The sequence below is a fragment of the Xenopus tropicalis genome, chromosome 1, assembly GCF_000004195.4.
Source record: "Xenopus tropicalis strain Nigerian chromosome 1, UCB_Xtro_10.0, whole genome shotgun sequence".
NCBI lineage: Eukaryota > Metazoa > Chordata > Amphibia > Anura > Pipidae > Xenopus > Xenopus tropicalis.
Window position 1 is genome coordinate 35687804 of NC_030677.2, and position 22046 is coordinate 35709849.

Genomic DNA, 22046 nt, shown 5'->3' on the forward strand with positions numbered 1-22046 from the left:
CACAAGACTAGCTGAATGTTGCAAGAGTAGAATAGAAGTGAACCCATGTTTACACAGTGTGGCATTACAGGCAGGGCAGTTGCGGAACATTTGCTCTCACAGACCCGAGATTGTAGTTCTGTCTTATCTGTTAATGCAGTTGTGATCTTTATAAACTGCATTAGTAATATATAACATAATATTTTGCTGTCTACTGAAAGGAGAGCAGGAATTGTTAATCATTAGCTTTTAATATTCAAGGCATCAGTACCAAACTTTCCCCTGGGGGTGAGTACCTACCGTTATTAGTTTTCACCTTGTTCATTTATGAGGAAAGAAAAGTGCATGGGATTTAAAGGGCTTGATGCCAAATGCATTAGACATGGCAATTAAATATTTACATAATGGTTCTCATGGTAACTTGTCTAAAGTTTTGTTAAATCAATTGATATTGTTAATTCTATTACTGATTTCTATGCTGGCTGCACACAGGCAACCTGTTAGTAAGTTGGTTAGTTGGTCATTAAGATGGGCAAATCCTACTAATATTATTATAATTGCAGGTTGCCTATAACTTCCTAAGCTTTATCTCTAGTACTGTAAATACAATTCTTCATATATCAAAGTTAGCCTCTCCACATTTGGATTTGCAAATTTATAAAGGACTTTTCTTATAAGGGTGAAGACACATGGAGCTACTAGTAGCCGCTACTTGTCGTGGCTACTAATATAGATGGTGCTGATCATTTACTGATAATTGTCTCTATATGTGTTTTAGCAGAGGCAATTCTCAGCATTGTCTATGGCATTGTATTTTCTGGAGTTTAGTAGCCATGAAAAAGTAGCTGCTACTAGTAGCTCAGTGTGTCTTCACCCTTAGTATTTCTCCATCTTACAAAATCAATCCATCTAAAACCATGAAACTATAATGAAAATTGCATGGCAAGGTTAACATAGACAGTGTTGGACTAGGGTACTCAGGGCCCACTGGGTACCTGACTCAAGGGCCCACCTCCTAGCTACCAAAGAGCCCACCACCCATCCACCACCACTCCACCTCCAGCTCCTGGTGCACTGTACTACTTACTTTGCTCTTAAAACTAAAGATTACCATGCATTCCACAGTTGAACTCACGGCAGTGAAGTGGGGAGCGGTGGTAGCTGGTTTGCAGGATTATTCCCAGTATCCCAAGGGGCCAGTCCAACCCTAAATACTGAGCACTGATCTCCTGCTGCATCTTAATGCATGTAGACCTTACCTGGAGGAGCAGTAAGCTGGCACAAATATACACTGATTTTATTTTTTAATCAAGGTATGATCTGCCTGATATTTTAGATCATATTTCACCCATTATCACTAAGTTTAACAGTTAATTATTTTATGACATTGTTATCTTTGTTATGTGTACAGCCAGTGTGTCTAGGCGTTATCTCTGCCTCTACTCCTCTATACAGTACTTGACAATTTCAGTTTGTATGTAGCACAGCCCTGACTCAATGTTCTCTCTCACAATCCCCAGATTTTTCTTTCCTGCTTTCTCCAGCAAATTGTATCAACCTTAAACCCTAGAGTTCCAGAGGGGCCTGCGGAGCTTTGTAATGATTTACAGATCTCACTGGCTCCGAGGTGGTTAAGTCCTAAAACTTCCCTCTGTAACACTCCATAGGAAGTTCTAGAAAAAGGTCAGGGAAGGGGGGCCATTTCTTCTCCTTTTCTTTTTTATTGTTGATGTTCAAGGTCTGCGCTCTGAACCAGACGATCCCACAGCCCTGACACACCAACATCTGGCAATCCCCAGTTGGAAGAGTCAGCTCACTTGCATGAGGAAGAGAGTAAATTACATTAAACTAGGGATATATTGGATATCCTATGCCTAGAGGTCTAAGCGTTAACACAGATGTATTTGTTTTTTATGAGATTTTACTACAGTGGCCGTAGTGGGTAACAGTTGCAAACTCTGTAGATCTCTGACAATGCATATCCCAAAGTATTATTATTACACTAGTATAGGTTGCCAGCGGCTCATCTACTACCACTTTGCCTAAAAAAAAGGTGACAGTAATGCAATTGGCCCAAGATTAGGTAGCTGCTGCAGTTAACCACTTTATGACAGGAATGTCAAGCTACATCCTTGAATTCTCAATAAACTTCAGCAAGTCGAAGGATAATTAAATTACAGTAAGATCGCTCCTAAATGAGAAGCATCAGAGAAAGTCAGCAGTATTAAACAGAGGCAAAATACCTCATTACTAAAGCTTGACTATGTATTAGTCTATAGCAGAAGTGCTATGCATGGCTCATCACCCAGACATAAGCTCCATCTAGTGCTCTGGTGGCTAACATATCTGCCAGACAAAACGCCATGAGGAATATTATGTCCTGAAGCCAGTTGACATAAAGGGGTAGTTCACCTTAAAATGGTAATGTAACTTTTAGAAATTTATAAGTAAACCTATTCTAAATAACCTTTCAGTCTGTTTTCTGGGAATTGACCATTAGTACAGGTATGGGATCCCTTATCCGGAAACCCATTATCCAGAAAGCTCCAAATTACGAAAAAGCCTGTCTCCCAGAGACTCCAGTTTAATCAAATAGTAGTAGTAATAAAACAGTACGTGGCGTCTGCAATTTGCCGAAATCGCCAAAGTTGCACGAGAGGCTACGTATGCCATCCCAAAGGCGATTTACATTCTTGCCGGTGGGATGTAATATCGGGGAGATTAGTCGCCTGCGACAAGGGAAATTTTTGGCGGGCGACTAATCTTAGCGTGTGCCACAGCCCTTAAGGTATGGAGATCCAAATTACGGAAAGACCCAAACATTCTGGATAACGGGGCCTATACCTTTAAAATAAAACAGGTTTCAATATTTTTATTGTTTATCTTTCAGGGTATCTCTTATTCATCTTCCATTCTTACTTTCAGACTGCTGCCTGAATGCTAGAACTACCAAACTTTAGAAACATTCTCTAAATTTAAAGACAGAGAGCATACTGAGGTTTACAGTATAATGAAAGTATGGGATGGAATGTGTTGATGTTAGAAAAGCAGCATTGAGGTTTCCAATCACCCAAAATATCAATAGTAGCTTTCAAGAGGAGCAATTGATGCCATTCTGAGAGTCTGGCTGTTCTTGGGGATACTCAGGTATAACTTGCAAGCGTTTCCAAGGCACATTATCATGCCAGCTGATCTGCCACATTGACAAATAACCAAGCTTAATTGTGGTGCTGGTCATTTATTAATTAATCTAAGAAATAAAAAAAGCTTTCCAAATAACCTACTGTATACTGAAGTAGCAACTGGATATTTAGCCAAAACCACCAAAACACAGATGAGGATCATAAATAAGCTTTGTGTGGATTTTTTTTTTTTACATTTTTAAACTTTTTTGCTTCTACTTCAGTTTGCAGTGTCCCAAGAGCCATGTTCTCCACTTTTTATTATTCCCAAACAAAGCAATTCAAATCCATTGTACTGCATTTTCTGTGCATAATTACAAACGTATGTCTGCAAAGTTCGCTCATGTTTTCCTTGCTTTCCTTTTTAATCAGTTTGGTTATAAATACATTTATTAGCATGTGACAGGAACCGCACATCTGTTTCTGGAGTTAGACTATGCTGTCCTCTTCCCACCCAGTTTCAGTGTCATGTTAATGGCCCTCCCAAATGCTGTGAATTATAGTCCCAGTCATTCTCATGCAGCCTTCAGCTGACAGTTGATCTTCCCAACACCCCTGAGGTCCATTACTTTGACAGAGGGTCTCCAGAAATGGATCAGTTTGGAGTATAACAGATTTATATTTAATGTGTTTCTCAATGTTCTGCTTGATTTGACATGGGAGCTTGGTTTGCATTATGTGTTTCCTTCAGTTATGTTTAGATTTTATTCTAAAATAAATGTACCTAGTTTTTTCCCATTTTTGGGGTATCAGTGTTCAGGGCTCACTGTTGGGGTAGGTGGCTGCTAGGTTTGACTGTAACAAATAGTAACAAATGCATCATGGCTGTCATCACCCAGTTTTAGCATGTTCACTGAAAACATCTATGTCTAAAAGTGGGCAATCAGTGTCATGGAGCATTTGACAACATTGCCAAACGTACTGCCACCAACCCTGTGGCACAATTCTGAATTAAATCCACAGGTACAGAGGGGGAACAGGGGTCCGTTTTGAAAGCATAGGTGATCGGTTCAGGGGTCCTATTCTGTAAATCCAGTTTAGTTTTCCTTCAATACAAACACTAAAACATTTGAACAACTAATACATGAGATTTGAGTTAATGTAAAAAGATATCAGTTCAGGAGGAAGAAGTTACACAATAAAGAAGGAATAGCACAGTACTCTATCCCATGGCAAATCAGGACAATCAGTTGTCCCCAAGCATGCCTTCAATTTGGACCAACTCCAGAAACTATTGGCACAGCTCCATCATCTTCCTGGTCCACAGATTGGTAATGCTGCTCTACATAAAACACTTAGGATCATATAACTGAGATAAGATTAGATAAGTAATTTATACATATTCAGCTATAGATGAAGGGGCTGCTGTTGCAAATAACACAGTAGCAAGTATATAAGCAGGTTATGGCTTTAAGTTTTCAGTGGAATGCAAGTATAACCACAATTATGATGGCAACTGAATATTGCATTCTGAAGGATGAAAAGAAAATAAGCAACATGCTTGTTATATAATAAATGGCTTGGCCCAACCACTTGTGGAGCCCATACAGCAAATGCACAGCTGCATAATGTCCAGAAATAGCTGTTTATCTTGGAGAGGGCTTGATCCCATTTCCCCACCCCTAGGAATTTTTGGTCGGAAAGCAAAGGGGTTCAGCTGGATTTATGATATCAATGGGGGGTAAAGATCCTTAACATTTCACTTCAGTTAACAGTTCCCTGTATAAAAACAATATAGCAACAGAGGGAAAGTATGTAAGGAAGCATGACTTTCCAAATTTAAATGAACCTTTCTCCTGATTTGTTGTTGAATATGACCAGTGCAGAAATTCTGTTTCTTTTTTCACACTCAGTATGTAAATAATAAATCTACAAATACTACTGCTCAGCTTTCATGTTCATACCATGTCTATATTTGCATTGCGGGGTTGGTTTATGGTCTATTGGCTTTCTTCCTTCCATGTCATGTGATTATTGACATCAAATGGCGCAGTGGGCACTCTCATCTCGGAGACAAATTTCATTAAATCAGCTGCAGCTCTGGAAAAGCCCCTAAGGCAGGGATGACATTTGCCTTTCTTGGAATACTTGTGAACAGTTCCCAGCATCCAAAGTAATATGCTACAAGCGCTAGAGGGACAAAGAGGCATACAAATAAAAAATGAACTAGTTTAAAGCAAAAGTATGGTAAATACTGCAACAAACAACTTTTACTTTGTAATTTATATGTAACTTATCCAATACCGGTTGGTGCCATATACTGACAGGCAGTATTACAATTTTATACCATTGCAGGACACTCAGTTTAGTACATTTAGGATGCTAGTTGATTTAGCCATTGAAGTTTCTGTTGACAACATCTCCTAGTAGACCTAGGTTGCAGGCATTGAGTAGACTGGCTGCCTCTGTTGACCTTCATTTGCTGTACTACAACTCCTTTCATCTGCTAGATGGCCAGGATGGTAGTACTATGCAGGACTGCACTTTGGATGGCACATGTTTTGACCAAGGTGATCATGTGATTTCTGCTCTCCACGCATTTCCCTAGAACAAAATAACTTGTACAAAAGGGACATATCATCATGGCATCGGGCAAAAACTGGCACTACACGTGTATTGCCATCATAAACAAGGTTTTGTACAACACTCGGATATAGGACAATATATTTATGCGTATAGCCAGAGAGATCTCAGTGACTGTGCAGCAATGATTAATGGAAGAAGAAGTGGCAGAGTGTTATTGTCATAGTTCCACTTGATTCACTCTTGTTAAGTAAATAACGAACACGCTGGAAAATTTTCCACCTGTAACACATGAGTGCAAGAAATTCAACGAGAAGGCAGAAGGATAGTGAGAGCGCTGCACAGTAAGTGACAACATGATCAGACTTGGCTCTTTAAACAGAAGCCACCCACTCATTTCATGGGTCACATCCCTTTCAAGGAACATAGTTGCTGTTTTTGAGTCTGTCTATCTAAGGATACTCTTAAAGGAGTGAATTACGGTTTTGGCATTAACGATGAGTGCCACTGATTAATCACTGTAATCAGATGTTTTACCAGATGAAATCTGTATCTGAAAATTACATTATTGAGCCAGTATTGCCCTATAAGATGTATTCATGTTTCTTTCCTTAACGAAAGAGTATTTTTCCACATCCTCTTGGGGAGCCATGCAAATGTAATTAAAGTCTCAGAGCACCGCTCTGTGTGAATGAAGCAACTAGAGGTTACTGCCCCCCTCAACCTACACATCAAGCAGAACATTGTCTATTTTGCACTCAGTTACATTGTTACACACCTACTCTCTCATAATATAAATAAGTGGAAAAAGATAAATGGGAGTGCAAGAAACCTATGTGGAGCTTACTATAATGAATTAAGAGAGGTGTGAGTAGGTTGAATTTATCTAGCTAAGGGAATGTACTGGGCTATAGAATTAATGTAACCTAAATCACTGACTATATTTCAGAAAAAGATACACATAAGGTTATTTCCAAAGAAAATGCCTTTGGGGCTGAATTAGCCTTTGACTTTATTTTGTATTACTGCAGAGTATATGTTTTAGCCAATTCCAATCTGCTAAACAAGTGTTAACTTTGTAGTGATATTTGTATTAATTTTTATCATTTCAGACTGAGCACAGCAGTCGCCTTCATGCAATTATGCTGATGTTTGACCCTGTTCCTATCAAACAAGAGGCCATGGAGCCTATACCAATGGTAAGTACAGTAAATCTGTAAGAGTGGGTTAATCTGGCTATTCTATTATTTAGCTATACAAACACCATGATATGCAGATATGCAGCTGAATTGTACAATTTGTATGTATGGAACCCATGATAATTGTTTTTTTTCCAATTGCATGTGTCTCCTATGTCTGTTAATGTCCCTAGAGGGCTGTGTAGCAGGGAGTGTGTATTAAAATGTCCTCACTTGCAGCCAACTATTGGGCCTGTCTTCCTCCTATTTACTAACTTCTTTTTTGTATGTCACCCATGTTCAGTTGGCAATCACTATGGCAACAGCACACTAAACATACACAAATAATTTAACTGGTGCCTTGGTAGCCACAACATCATGATCCCTAAAGAAGACTCATCATGATTGGTTCACCTTATAGTCATTAGGTAGTGCCATATGGGTTTTTGGCCAATCAATATAATCAAGCTCATATGGGGATAATTACTTTCTCCCAGAGCTAGCTCTTTCCTAGCATTTTTTTACATTTATATTTATATATATAGGGGGGCTTGTGCTGGTTAAACCCAATGGTACATTGTGTGCCACAAGCCTTTAACTCTAGGAAGATTCAAGCAAGGCTGCTTTTCTCTCTACTGGATTGAATTACCACCATTGTGACTAAACAGAAGAAATCCGCCTGACATATAAATCATATGGAATTAGCCTGTGCATTTGTGGGACTGAAAAGGAAGTTTGTAATAGCAGCAGCTGGTCTGATAAACATTACAGTGAATGGAAAGTAATCTACCAATTGCCCCCTTCTCTCATTTCTTACTCGTTTGCTAGCAAATTACAGTCCATTCACAAAAGCCATTAACATACATTCTTTTGGTGGAAAGGAGGCTCACCACGCCCCAGTGTTTTTTTACCAAGTGGTAATAACAACTCTTTTTCAAGCTGTAGCAAATTGTTTCAACGTGGGAGAGAAGTTGTCATGGGAGCAGTATACCCCCTGTTCAACACCAGTTCAATGATTAGGAATATACTTATTGCTGTAATCACAAAAAACGATGAAAATTGCTGCTACTCCATCTTTGGTAAAGTAGATTATTTGATAATCCCCCTGAATAATGTACTCCTGCTATCAAAATAATAAAAACAAAGGAACAAACATGGAGGAGCTCTTCCTGTTTAGCTTAAGAAATAACAAAAACTGATTAAAACAGCAGGTAAAAAGTATATTCACACAAGCCCTACTCATTGAATTAATTGAATATGTATATACAAAGGGGAAAAGGACTGTGGTTGTATAAGCTAATTGTCTACCTCCCAAGAAACAATCAAGCAGTAGCTTCAGTCTACCTGTTTGACCTGTTTTTGTGTTATTCTGTGTTAAGAGTCCCTGCAGTGGCAGAACTAAAGGGGAGCAGACTTCAGTAGAACAGGTATGGGGGCACGGATCAAGGGTCCCACCTGAGTGTGGGGCATTGCGAGTTGCACACCTGAGTTCACTAAGACAAAGTACAAACTATAGATTTTAGTAAAGAGCTTCTGTAAAACATTTCTGTACCTTGGAAACGTTCTGCTCTGAATGTTTATTAGCATGAATATTTATCTTTTATATGGGACAAACAATGCCAAAACCCTGGTGGAAATCCCTTCCCTGTTGTCTGTGCCCCATTGTTTCTGTTCTACAAAGTTTGAGTATGTGCTTTCCCTATAAAAGGGAATTACTGGGTCTGTCTGAAGTCTTTTATCAAAAGAAGTCCCTGCTGCTGTTTATTACAGGGATGTCAACTCTGTGGCCTCCCCTGATGCTAAATTATAACCAAAATCACTTTCAGACTGAGGCTGACTTGGGGTGATAGCTAGCAGGGCAGAAGGTCAGATAATCCACCCTTTATTATATCCCATCGGTCTACAATTTATACAGCAGTTTGTACATTTATGACAAACAAAGGAATTCCACAGATCTACCAGATTTTATCATATTCAGTGCATAAACTCTTTACCATTGCAACTAATTAGGAAACATTTTGGGCCCCCTGCAAGGCATTTTTTTTTCTTTCAAACTGCTCATACATTCCTTAGTAGTTAAATCATACAATGTGGAGCCACGAAGCTCATTTGTTGATATTAAAGTCGATCTGTGTATGTCTTTTTCTAGAGCTGTAGTTTTTAGCTTCGTCTCCAAATTTTTTTTTTCCAGCGTGAATTTTCTTCACCAAACCAAATTAGCTTAATAAAACCCAGAGCTCTTTGTCTCTGGCATTTGTAACCAGAGAGAGGCAAAGCACAAGACAGACCAAATCAGACTCTTCATCTAGAACTCCAAAATCCACCAATACCTTGTCTCATATCAAGGGATTTAAATGTATTAAAAAGGGGCCATTAATGACCTGAAGGGGAGGATGCAAATGCAAAAAATGGGCACAGTCAACCATGTGTATTGCATTTATTTTCCTGCTCTGCAGATAGCAAAATTGCCACAGGTCTCTGTGCACCTAAGACCGCCCCATGAATACAGTGTTACCTGCATTGGGCAGGGCTGTATTCACAAGAGGTGTGCAAGGTAGGCGCAGGCAGCTTGGGGTCCTGTAATGGGTAAAAACAGAGCGCAGCCAGACCCCAAGCAGTAATGATCTCTTGCTGCTGTTCCTACTATAATTTCCAGCACTTGCGAAAAGCTGTTCATGGGTCTCACAGTTGAGATATATACAGTATACAATACAGTATAATTAGGGAAATCATCTATGGGGTCACCATTTGAAATCATTACCCTCAAAACAGTAATGTCCAAAACCATCCATTATAGCTAAGACTTGACTGTTGCTAACATGGAGGCCACATCAACTGCAGAATAATATCTGCAAAATTATTTCTATAGGTAAAATAGTGCAAATATGCAGAACAAAGTACAGTTTAATAATTGTGACTCCCCATGTCACAGTAAGAGCTCTTACCTCCAAGGCAACCTCTAGATCTGTTATGTTGGGCATGACATTTAGTTCATTCAGTGATGTGCAGTAATTTTTCTAGGCAACAGCAGCACAACCTATATAACAAGGCTAACAAGTTAATCTCCTACATTTTAAATGGTGAACAACAGACACCAGTGTGATACAGATAGGTACAAAGTGTTTGACGGCTACTTTCCATTATATCGTATTTGTGCAATGGATCTTCGCCTTGCATATGTGAATATGCTTCCCAACAGAGAAAGGCAATAGGAACAGGAGTAATATTGTACATTATGATTTTCTTGCAATAATAATGTTATAGTTAAGGGCACACGTAGTAATCTAGAAATCATACATTGATTTAGCTCTCATTTCCAGGTTTCATTGCTGCTGGATACAACTTGCATTTCCTCTTTACATTCCACATTTACATACTAGTTCAGCCTGAAAGTAGTAAAGCCTCGATCACTGAGAGTCATAAAAGTCTCAAACTGTCCCTTTATGAATAGTTGGGTGAATACTCGGCTGGATATTACTAAATAGAACATAACTCTTCTTAAAACAAGTGACTTTAGCTGTTTATTACAGTTGAAATCTTTCACATAATTCAACTGAAGAACTACGCTGTCCGGTGTTTCAGTTCAAAGTTACCTTGGCCCAGTGGATTCAATAGACACGCACAATTTAATGTTCTGTTTACACACATCTATACATATATATGTGTGGGTGTTTGTTTGTTTTTTTACATTTTAACTCAACTTATTAGCCACAAAGCTTGAAAGCCTGAAATCTGATCACATTATACATATAAATCTACATATATACATACATATATGTATTATATAATGCATATAATATGTTTCCTGCACCCCGATTAAAGTAACAGGGGGTGATTTATCAAGGTTCATGATTTTAAATTATATTATCATTTCATATTTCAAACACTTGAATGTCTATTAAGTGCAAAAAGCTCAAAAAACTCAAATGTAAAAATTTGTTATCTAAAAGCTTGCGAGTTTCTATAGAAGTCAATGGGAGTTGTCCTTGGCAAAATCAAGCCATCTTTTCAAATCCAAATTTTAGGTATTCAGGTTTTTTATTCAAACAATTTTTCCTTATTAATAAATAAGTGAGTTTATTCGATTTAGAAACAAAAACTCATGAACTTGAAAAGTGATAAATAGTTTTTCTGCAAATTGTATTCTAATGAGGTTGGCATGACACTGACATGACCTTGATGAAAAATGTTAGAGTCCAATTAAGGACATTACTTTCTTCAAGGTTGAACAATCCTAAAATCCTGTACATTGGTGACATTTAATCCCCTAACTCCGGCTGTACAATTCGTTGGCTACTTGTGGTATGAACATCTCTCCCCAAATCCCCCCTCGCTGGTCTCTCTTCCTGTCTGACAGACCAGATGACTTTGTGTTTAGGCAGGATGCAAACCCTCTGACCTCCTCAGCCTTCAGTAATAGTTTTAACAGCTCGTGAATGGAAAAGGTTAATCCCAGGAGGGGAGAAAGAGGCATACAGAGAAGAGTTATGAAGTTCCTCTAATTTCGTAGGATTCATTTGAAGCTCATATTTCTTCAAACCCTTCAGGCAAAATATAAAAGCATATTACTATATAGAGCCAATTAGTACTTTACTGATTGTTTCTGCTCAGACACTCAGCACAAATGATGTTAGCATAGTGCAGTTACTTTAAAATAAAGATGTATGCATGCCAAAATACAACTGGCTAAACGTTTCTGTCCTATTTCTGTGTGTTTTACAGTATTCAGCGAGGTCTCCTTAGAAGAAGTAGCAGTTCAAAGTAAACACAAATTCACATGACTTTTAAAATGAGCTGTTACAAAGGATCATTCTGTAAATGTAATATAAATAAGGATGCTGATAGAATTGACAGAATTTGAAATAATGATTTGTATGTATTTTAGTTTATTCACAGCCACTATTTACAAGATCACTCTTAACTAGAGATGTAGTGAACTGTTCGCCAGCGAACTAATTCGCGCGAACATCGGGTGTTCGCAAGTTCGCAAACTTTTCGCGCATGTTCGCAATTTGGGTTCGCATGGTGTTTTTCCGCTGCATTTTTTCTCGGCCTAAAAACGCCGCACAAGCCACACATGGTGTTTTTCAGCAAATCCCGTTTCCATGGTGCTAATAGTGCGAAATAGCAAAAAACACCACGTATTTCCGCTAGGTCTGCCAGCTGCCTTTGCGTATACATACAACGTATTTCAGAGAAATTCAGAGAAAATTCAGAGAAATTTTTGCCCTTGATCCCCCTCCTGCATGCCACTGTCCAGGTCGTGGCACCCTTTAAACAACTTTAAAATCAGTTTTCTGGCCAGAAATGGCTTTTCTAGGTTTTAAAGTTCGCCTTCCCATTGAAGTCTATGGGGTTCGCAAAGTTCGCGAACTTTCGCACTTTTTGGCGTAAGTTCGCGAACGGGTTCGCAAACTTTTTTTTTGAGGTTCGCTACATCCCTACTCTTAACTTCAATAGCAGCGCCAGGCCCTTTTCACCTTATGAGACATTTGAGGGGTCTTTTATGAATGCAAATGCAGTGTGAAAAGTGCAATTTTGAACGCCAAAAGCGATGCATTATTTTTACCCATAGTTCCACTGTAATTGCTGCTGCAAAAAATGAAATAGTTACATTTTGCAGCAAATCGGTTGGCATCACTTTTGGAGCACATGTTTAAAACAGCGGTTGCATCCCATTCACTGTGGGAACCCTGGAGTTACCGCCAGGTCCAGTGTGGTGATAGCTACAAGGTTCCACAGTTCCACACCATCCATCAGAAGAGGCAGGATGGACGCATTGGCAACCACATGCAAGAGTGTGTTTAGACACAGGTACCTTAATAAATTGCATTTCAGTTGCATCCATTTCATCGTTTTATTGAGGCCGCATTCATAAATGACCACTCTAATGAAGATTTTCTTTCCTACGCTCTTTAAGAAAGAAGCTGGCATTCCAAGACTTTCTTGGACTACACTGCAAAATTTCAGCATTGGGCCATTTTATGTACCCCTTAAGTCTTGTATCCTGTTCTCCAGAATGATCATTGTGGCAAAATATTGCCACAAAGACATTGTTGTGCAGAGCAGACCATCTGTTATAGGTCTTCATCTGCTATATGTCCCTATGTAAGACATGGATAACCTACCAGCAAACATAATTTATGCAAATACATAACTGAATTAAAACCGTTTTTTTTTTTATGTAGTTAAATGAGACCAGTAGGATGGGTAATTAGTTTTCACACTCAGTATTTCCTAACCCTTCTGAGGCAACAGAATTATTCAGTCCATGCCACCGAAATGATTAAGAGAGTTTTATGGAGCAGAAATATGTGGGGCCACATATTTGTGGTTATGACAGAACAGGCAATGTACTGCGAGCTGGGTTTACATTGGAAGTAATTCATTGCTCTGCATGTGTTAACTGCATTATTCCTAACAAATGTAACCTGAAGTGTTTGGGGAATAAGCCAGCTGGTTGTCATTTTGCTTCTGTGCAGTAGGAAAATATTTTCCAGGGAACATTTTGGTTTGTATCTGTAGTCAGGAGTGCCTGTAATATTAGGTCATTTCTATATATCTGCGTGTGTTGCTTCCCCTGCTCAGTTTTTATAGAAGGTTATAAGACAGACAACAGTCCTGAAATCTGTTGAAAAATGATTGGCACCAGGTACCAAACAGTGTGGGAGTTATTTACCATGTTTCAGAGCTCAATGGACTCATTTTCCTCCTAGCATGCCAGGTGTACAGTCCGGCATTACACCACCCAGTGAGAGAACTACGTTGGTGCAGAAACTTGTGTTTAAAGAAAGGAGTTTAGCAATTTCCACTTTTCAAAGCCAAACTTGGTAACATCATTCAATTTCTCCCAGAGGACATATATGGAGTCCACCATGAACTATCCCCACTATCCCCAAGCACAGTAACCCTGTACCTACAGGACCAGCTCAACATAAACAGCCATTCATGTTAGGGATTCAGGACTCGGAAAGGTCCTACCAGATTTGTTGATTTTTTGCTGTTGTGATAAATTACCTAATACTATCAGACATTTGTAGAAACATGCCTAATACTGTATTCTGGAGATCTGAAACTCACAGATCTCTTGCTTCTGCGATGGAGATGCTGATCTTTGGCTTGAGTTTCTTGAAGCTGTAATTTCCGGAGTTAAGACAGTTCTAAGTTCAATATCCATTCACATTATTTTTGTAATGGAAATGGAGGGTTTGCAATGTGTGTTTATTCGCTGAAAAGAAGCTACTTGTCAATCAATTTTAGACTTTTAATTGCTTGGCAGTCCATTATATTTACACATCAAATGACATATTGAGAATGTTTAAATATATTTAACCAAGGATCCCCATTGTTTGGGGGGGTGAGGTTTAAGAATATCTGACATTTGCCCTATTTGGAGCACCGTGTTTCTTGCTGGTGACTTGGGAGATCAGGAGTGCAAGACTCTTGCTCGTGCTTTTACTGCTTGGTATTTTTTCAAAATATCATTGCCAGCCATTGTAATAATGGTTATGGTTGGTATTTTTCCAGAGTGGGGTTGCCAATCCTAGCAGTCATTTTATAGATAGTTGTACATAGTGCACATATTAAACACAATTTAGCAAAAACTTGTTGTAGTTTAAAAGGGTATGAGTAATAGGGGGTAAGGGCATATTTGTATTGATGTAAAAACAGAATTTAAATCCCTATGGAGATTACAAAAGATGAGTCAAATATATGTCAGGCCCCATCGTAAAATACAAATATATAGAGTAGCAATGGTCAGAAATTATACAATGAAACTCTAGCCATGTTTTCTTTCAGTAACCTGAAAAGAACAGTAAAATAAATATATAATTCCAGGGTACTGTACAATTTTAAAAGTAAAACCGTCCAAGTTATTTTTGGATTTCTCTGAATGCCTTCAAAGGCAAATCTTATGCACAGAACTTTATTTTTTAGCCTATGATTTTTCATATGTCTTTTTTTGCCAAGCACAATGTAGGTGTGAGGTCAACACTGTTTATAAGGACTCGTTCCAATGCCTTCTGAAACCCATATTCCAAGTTTATTTGGAATGGAAATCCAATTTCTCTTGAATCAGCTCTATTTTATAGTTCTTTAAAGCAAACTTTGCAAGTTTTAAATTGTGAAGTCACCGCCTCTCCCAATGCCAAAGTTTAAAGAGCTCACACATGGCACCGTAAAGAGACGTTAGAAAGTAATATTCTGACATCATCGATGTTCCAGCAGCTGAGACAGGACGTTTTCTTATTATTATTCATTCTGCAAATTCTACATAGGATGAAACTTTTAATAATATAATGAGTATTTCCATGGTGATATGTTCAGTTTGATGCAATAATTGCTTTATTATGGGATGAAATGTAGTCATATAAAAGTTGCTGCCAAGAACCACACCATGAATTTTGGCAGACTAGCGATTTTACAGAACATATTCTTCTGTTTTTTCTGAATAGACATGCTTTGCTTGGCTGGGCACAGAACACTTGCTTTGTCTACCATCTGTTTCCCCAATCATTTCTTTATTACTGCCATTGCTTAGTATAACAAAACTGTGCTAATCATGAGTACAGTGTGGATAATTAAGCTATGGAAGGAGGGAGAAAGAGTAATACTTCTGGAATATGTTTCTGCATTTATGCCAGTGGCATGAAAAGACCTTCCTGGGCTTAAGTTAAAATGTAAAGGTGAACCACAGTCAGTTATAAGCCCCACTCTGCCCTGTGTGCAGTTCATGGTGTGGATGCAAAATCTCACTGAATCAGGACTGCCTATTAAGGACCCCTGTGCAATAATATTCTTTAGCCTTCCACCTCCCTTTCAGTGATATATCATGTATTCTTTAGCAGTATGCAAGGTGCAAGAAATTATGACCTCAATAAATAATCAAAATGTATCTGCCAAGGATCTTTATGTGTATGGTGGGCCACTGATTCCACCCCACCCACAGAAGCCACAGCTTCTCTTTACTTCCTGCTGTACCAATCGTTCATGCTCTTTGCACAAACAATCAGAGCAATAAGAAGGCAGCTAAACTGTGTGTGGCCCCTCGTACCCTCTCTGTCTGTTTGGCCCATGGAGTCCAAGTATGCCTCAACCAAGGCTGTTCGCTAAGGTATAATAAGGGATTACCTTAGGGTGCCTAAACTGTGCCTAAAGTCCAATTAGGGTGAGAATTTGGGAAAATTACTATTTGCTCTACTAGCATGCCTCAAAGCCCAGCATAAAGTCAGTTAGGGTGAGATCTGGGATGAATGTCCACTGATATTTTTCTATATTTGTACTTATTTCATGGTCAATGGGGACCCTGACCAAATGTTGGACCTTCAAGGGGGTGTACTGGCCAAAAGTTTGAACTTTATGTAAGGCTTGAACTAGTGCTTATTTCACAAAGAGACAAAAAAGTTCCTTAGCTGAACATTTGCTTAAAAATTACAAATGATTCTTTTTTCCCAATTGTTTTATTATGATAAGTACAAATATGTTTATCTTGGATGACCAGTATTATATTTTGGGAAGTTAGAAAATAGTACAGCCAATGTCTTTGGATAGATGTTTGGATACCACCCTAGGGCTTCTATTTACCATGCTCTGGATACTTAGAAAAACACCCTGGTGTACTAAAGTCTGCCTTAAATAAATACAGGCCTAAGAACACAGCCCTTTTACTTTTGTCTTCCTGAGTTTCTTATTCATAACAAATGTGCCCATTCTGCTATCTTACTCTGCAGAGATTGTCTTTTTTAATGAGTTTTATTCTTTTTGTTTTGTAGCCATACCAGCACAGCTTCATGGAGCCACTGAAGACAAATAAATACAGTGTCATTTATCCTACATCAAACTTGCTTCACAGTAAATTTCCATACCATATGCCAGAAGGACTACCAGGGCTCCAAATGGAACCAGTAGATCTCACTACAAACAAAAGGAACTCACCTCCCTCTACTGGAAGCTCCCCATCTCCAATAAAATACCAATCTCCAAAGAGAAGAAGTCCACCAGTATTATACATGCCCTCATCCAGTCCACCTATAAAAAAGTTATCACCTTCACCACCTGCATTACCTCCCTTTACCATGCCATTGGCAATCAACCCCATGATATCTGCATTTCCTCGGCACGGATATAGGAACCCTGGACTTTTACCACTTTTGCAACCAGTTGTGGTTCAGCCTGTCCCTTTTATGTATTCCCCACATCTTCAGCAGCCAATAATGGTGTCCACTCTTCTACCAGAGGAGTTGGAGAATCCACACAATAAACACGGTGAGTGTTAAAATTCCGAATTACATTTTTATGGTGTTTCCATCTTCGTAAACCACTTTGTTTAGACTTGTGAAAGTGCCCTTTTTTAATAAATTCCTTTTTATACATCTATAAATAGTTCTGCACAGACTTCTGTTATCGTCTGTTACACAAGATTCTTTTTGATCTCTCATCCAAATTACCTGCTGTGCTTTAAGAACACCTAATAAATCGAGGTTAGCAGTCACTTCCTATTCTATCAAGCAGGAAGTGGTAAGAGTGGTATTTCCAGATACTCGTGCAACTGTCTCTACATCTAGGAACAGCAGAGTTTTTCTTTAGTCCTAAAAACCGTGAGGGGGGGGGGGGTTTACTAAGGTTTAGAACTGCAGGGTTTGTTTTATAAAGGAGGGTGTCAGGATGCTATTAAAGTTATTCTTGATTAACGTGTTTACCTTTTACCCCTAGATTGCTTAAAAGGTAACGGAAAGCATAATGACTGGGGGTTTACAAAACGTTAGGGATCACCAAATGGTTATAATCACTTACCTGAGACCCCCATCCAGTGCTCCCGTTAGCCAAGAACTACAAGGTACTACTGAAGAAGCACCGCATTGCCATCTTCTTCCTGGATCACAATTTGGCACTACCTAGTTATTATGCCTTTCCTTTTGCCAGCGTTAGGACCTGGAAAAAGTTTTGGGACACCTTAACAAAATCTACTTCTATAAATGTAGATACAGGGTTCCAGGGGCTCTAAAAGGGCTAATAAATTTTAAAAAATTAATACAAAAATAGGTTAATAAATAAAGCAATATTGGTTTGTGTTTAATGTATTTGTGATAAATAAAAAAAATCTTTTTATGTTCTTCTGCTGTCTTCTCTGGAAAGACAAGAGATGGCAGTTCTCTCATATGTTTAAACGCAAATACATAGTGGAAAAAATGTGCTGGCACACTACAAGCAATATCTTATAGTTTCCATTCAAGGAAGCTAAAACCTACTTAATACATATATTTTCTACTAACATACAGTACATGTAAAGATTTAGCCTTAAAATAGACAGAGGTTAAAGTCATACAGGCACATATGAACATGTAATAAAGAATTTTTGTAGCATTTCACATTAATTGTTAAAAAAGTGTTGTTCAAGTTTACAACCATACAAGGTGCTGCAATCTAGCAGCCCCAAATTTCAGTTAATTTAATTATGCTCTCTTGGGCAAGATACACAGCTTTGTGAAACTGCTGGACCTTGTTGTTGTGTTTGTAAAATAAATGAGCAACATGTTGCTCCCCAACCTCCCCAACCCCTTGGATGTTGCTCCCCGTGGCCCCAAAGCAGGTGCTTATTTTTTAATTTCTGGTAAGGAGGCAAATTTTGGTTGCATAAAAACCAAGTATAATGTCAAACAGAGCCTTCTGTAAGCTGCCAGTCCACATAGGGGCTATTACATAGCCAATATAGCTTTTATTTTCACCACCCCAGGAACCTTTTTCATGCTTGTGTTGCTCCCCAACACTTTTTTCTATTTAAATGTGGCTCACGGGTATAAAAGGTTAAGGATCCCTGGTCTATTGGAACCTATATGTTCAAGGAGTGATAACCTTGTGAATCGTATGATTGGAGAGGCTTAATAGTTGTATGGGAAACTAAGCACCTTACCTTAGAACACATGATTAAAAGTTCCCAGCTCTGTAACTCATTTACAGGATGCATAGTGAAGTACTTAGCCTACCCATGATTGTGTGGCAAAAAGTGTACCCTGTGTACAGATATATATATATACAAATATAATATAAACCCAAATGAGTCTGTCTCTAAGATTGTTGTGACCTCTATACCCTCTTAATCAGAAGAATCTAATTTATTGCTTATTGATGTGACATCAACATAATCAGGCTATTTGTTTCCCAATCTAGTGGCAGTAACAGAACCCTATGAAAAACCACCACCTCTAATGAAAACCATAAAAATTGAGCCTGGGCTGGAACAACAAAACCCAGAATTCTACCCAGAACAGTTATCACCTGGAATCAGCACACCACCCAAGGGGATGAATTACGAGTGAGTATATCATTTTGGATAAAAACTAAGACCTTGTTTATAATAGTTGCTATACTTCATAGAGTGAATGCTGTATTTTTACGCAGAAATAGCACAAAAGCTGCTGTACAGCTGGGGCCATAGTTATCCCAGCATAAATGTAATGTTGTACAAACCTTGGTTTTGCACAATATTTGATACTTAGTACATGCTGGGGTCAAAAATCCCACCCACCTAATATAAAACAGAGACATTGTGATTGGCCAATTTCTGTCTGTGGTGAGGCAAAGTGTTTTTAAAGTGAGGAGCCAGTTCTTAAGTGGCTACTGAGGGTGTAACACACGAGCTGAACTCTACTTTTAGGAATTGACGTCAGCAGGAGAATGAGACCGCACCCTAACGTTGGCACCAAAAAACAGGAAATTCTTAATGGCTGCGAGAAGGAGTGGCCGAAACAATATCAGCTGCAATTTTCTTTCTTTCTATAAATAAAAAGAGTGTGGCAATGGTACCAAGACCAGAAAAATTGCTTTTTCTCCTTGCGATATGAGTACATGTAAACAAAAGCACAGACAGTTAACTGGAAAAATATAAAAGATTTTGCAATTCTAAAAATGCTTTCATGGGAAAGGAGTGACTGACCTTTCCAATTTCGAAAGAAAATAAATTCCCCACCGGGATAATTGCCAGTAGATTTTGTTTTTTCTTTCATAAACTTAGAAGTGTGTTTTTTTTATTCAATACAGATTATAATCTATACAGAAACACGTGTACCAATCTGGACAAAAGTAGTTATATCAAAGCAACTGTTCTCGGAATATGCACATCTGTGTAAATATCTGTATATATAATATGTACATACATATATGTTTGTATATATATTCATATATACATACATAGTACCATTAAAAACCTTTTAGACATAAAACAGCCAGATTGGACTGAAACCCTGAACTAAAAACTATTTTTTTGAAAGCACTGAAATACAGAACTGTGTAAAGGACCAGTAACCACAGCTAGGGTTGGACTGGGTCTGGTGGGCCCCACTGACATAGGCTCACTCCCTGGCAGGAACTCTGGGCACTCCAGCCCCACCCCCAATTGCAGCCTCAAGGAAGAAAGGGGTGGAGGCTGGCATTGGTGGAGGAGTTGGCGACTGGGTTGGGGGTCCCCTGGGGTCGCAGCCCTCATGTCCCCAGACATCCCATTCTGACACTGGTAGAAGGAGTAGCAATATTATTATTAGCAAGTATTCTTAAATCTGCAACATAAACCTTTTATAATTGATAATCAGTACCAAGGTCTCTCTTGGCTTTACTGATCAATTTATACCATGTAATACAGGTATGGATCCATTACCCAAAATTTGTTATCTAGAAAGTTCCAAATTTTTGGAAGGCCATCTCTGAGTCCATTTTAATCAAATAATTTACATTTTTAAAAATGATTTCCTTTTTCCCTGTAATAGTAAAACAGAACCTTGAACTTGATCCTTTCTAAGCTGCATGAATCCTTATTGGAGAAAAAACAATTGTATTGGGTTTATTTAATGTTTAAATGATTTCTAGTAGACTTAAGGTCTGGCGATCTGGCCAAATTATGGTAACACCCCTCATCTGTAAAACAAATCCCAAGCATTCTGGATAATAGGTTCAATAACTGTACAGTGATTTGTAAGTAGATGGAGAATGTTTGCCTAGCTTTCACTACATGTGCATGCGTTATTTATGTAATATTTATTTGTATCTGTTAATAAGAACAGCCATACTGTTTGCTTTAATATAAAATTGTGTGTTGAGATATACAGCAAATATTATTACCTAGGCAACCAATATGGCAGAACCCATTCACACTGCATACATGAAGAATGGAGAATGATGTATTGCAACTGGCCATGCACATGGCACAGTTTTCTGGTATTTTCTCTGCCCTCACTGCACTCGGCCTCCATACTTTACTGTTTATTTATTTCCTGGTTTATTAAGGAAAGGTTAAATAAATATAAACCTTATGCATTAGTTAATAGTTAACTATTCATATCAAATAGTTTGTATGCTAAACTGGGCACTTTGCTTATTTTTTTTAAATGGCATACTATAGCTAATTTTAAATGAGCAAACAGCGCATATAACATGGTGCAATGTGTTTTATTCTCTGCACAGAAATCACCCTTCGGTTATAGTGCACCCAGGAAAGAGACCTTTGCCAGTGGAATCCCCCGAAACTCAAAGGAAAAGGCGGATACACCGATGTGATTATGAAGGTTGCAACAAAGTTTACACCAAAAGTTCCCATTTAAAGGCACACAGAAGGACACATACAGGTATGAACATCGCATCAAAGTCTTTGCAGGATTTTATCTTGAAGCTCACTGATGTATGTTGTCCTGGAAAATACTAGAGCTAGTGGCTGGTAAATGCAGATACTGTAGTTCAGCTGTACATGGCATATGCACAGGCCGGACTGGCAATCTGTGGATTCTGGCAAATGCCAGATGGGCTGCTGTAAGATGTGGGCTGGTGGGGGGGATGTTTGGGCCTCTGTGTACTTGACATGCCAGGGCCTATTTACATCCCAGTCTGGACATGCCTATGCATACTAATTATGGGGTGCTTTTGTTTATTCTTCCGCATTATATGTTGTTCATTGAGCTGGATCTTGCCTTCATGGAATTATTACAAGACACATACACTGGCTGTTTAAATGGGTGGACCCTGCTTCTTAAAAACATTTCAACAGAACTGTATAAGTGATTGCAAATGGTGGTTTAGGCCTCAGGCAAAAATAATCTTAGAACACTTTGTGAAGAAATGACTGAAAATATCAGCAGCGTACAACACGAATAGTGCTATATACAAATAAATATTCTTTAAGGCAGAGTTTATGATGAAA

The 22046-nt window shown here is 38.6% G+C and overlaps 1 protein-coding gene across 1 annotated transcript in view; it reads left to right on the top strand.

Moving 5' to 3' along the window:
- Positions 1-22046, top strand: part of klf3 (Kruppel-like factor 3 (basic)) — a 37505-nt gene that overhangs the window by 14221 nt on the left and 1238 nt on the right. The window contains exons 2-5 of the mRNA XM_002938648.5: positions 6797-6883; positions 16636-17128; positions 19031-19175; positions 21317-21477. Of these exons, the coding sequence (XP_002938694.1) occupies positions 6827-6883; positions 16636-17128; positions 19031-19175; positions 21317-21477 (856 nt within the window). The 5' untranslated portion in view covers positions 6797-6826. The remainder of the gene's footprint in view (positions 1-6796; positions 6884-16635; positions 17129-19030; positions 19176-21316; positions 21478-22046) is intronic.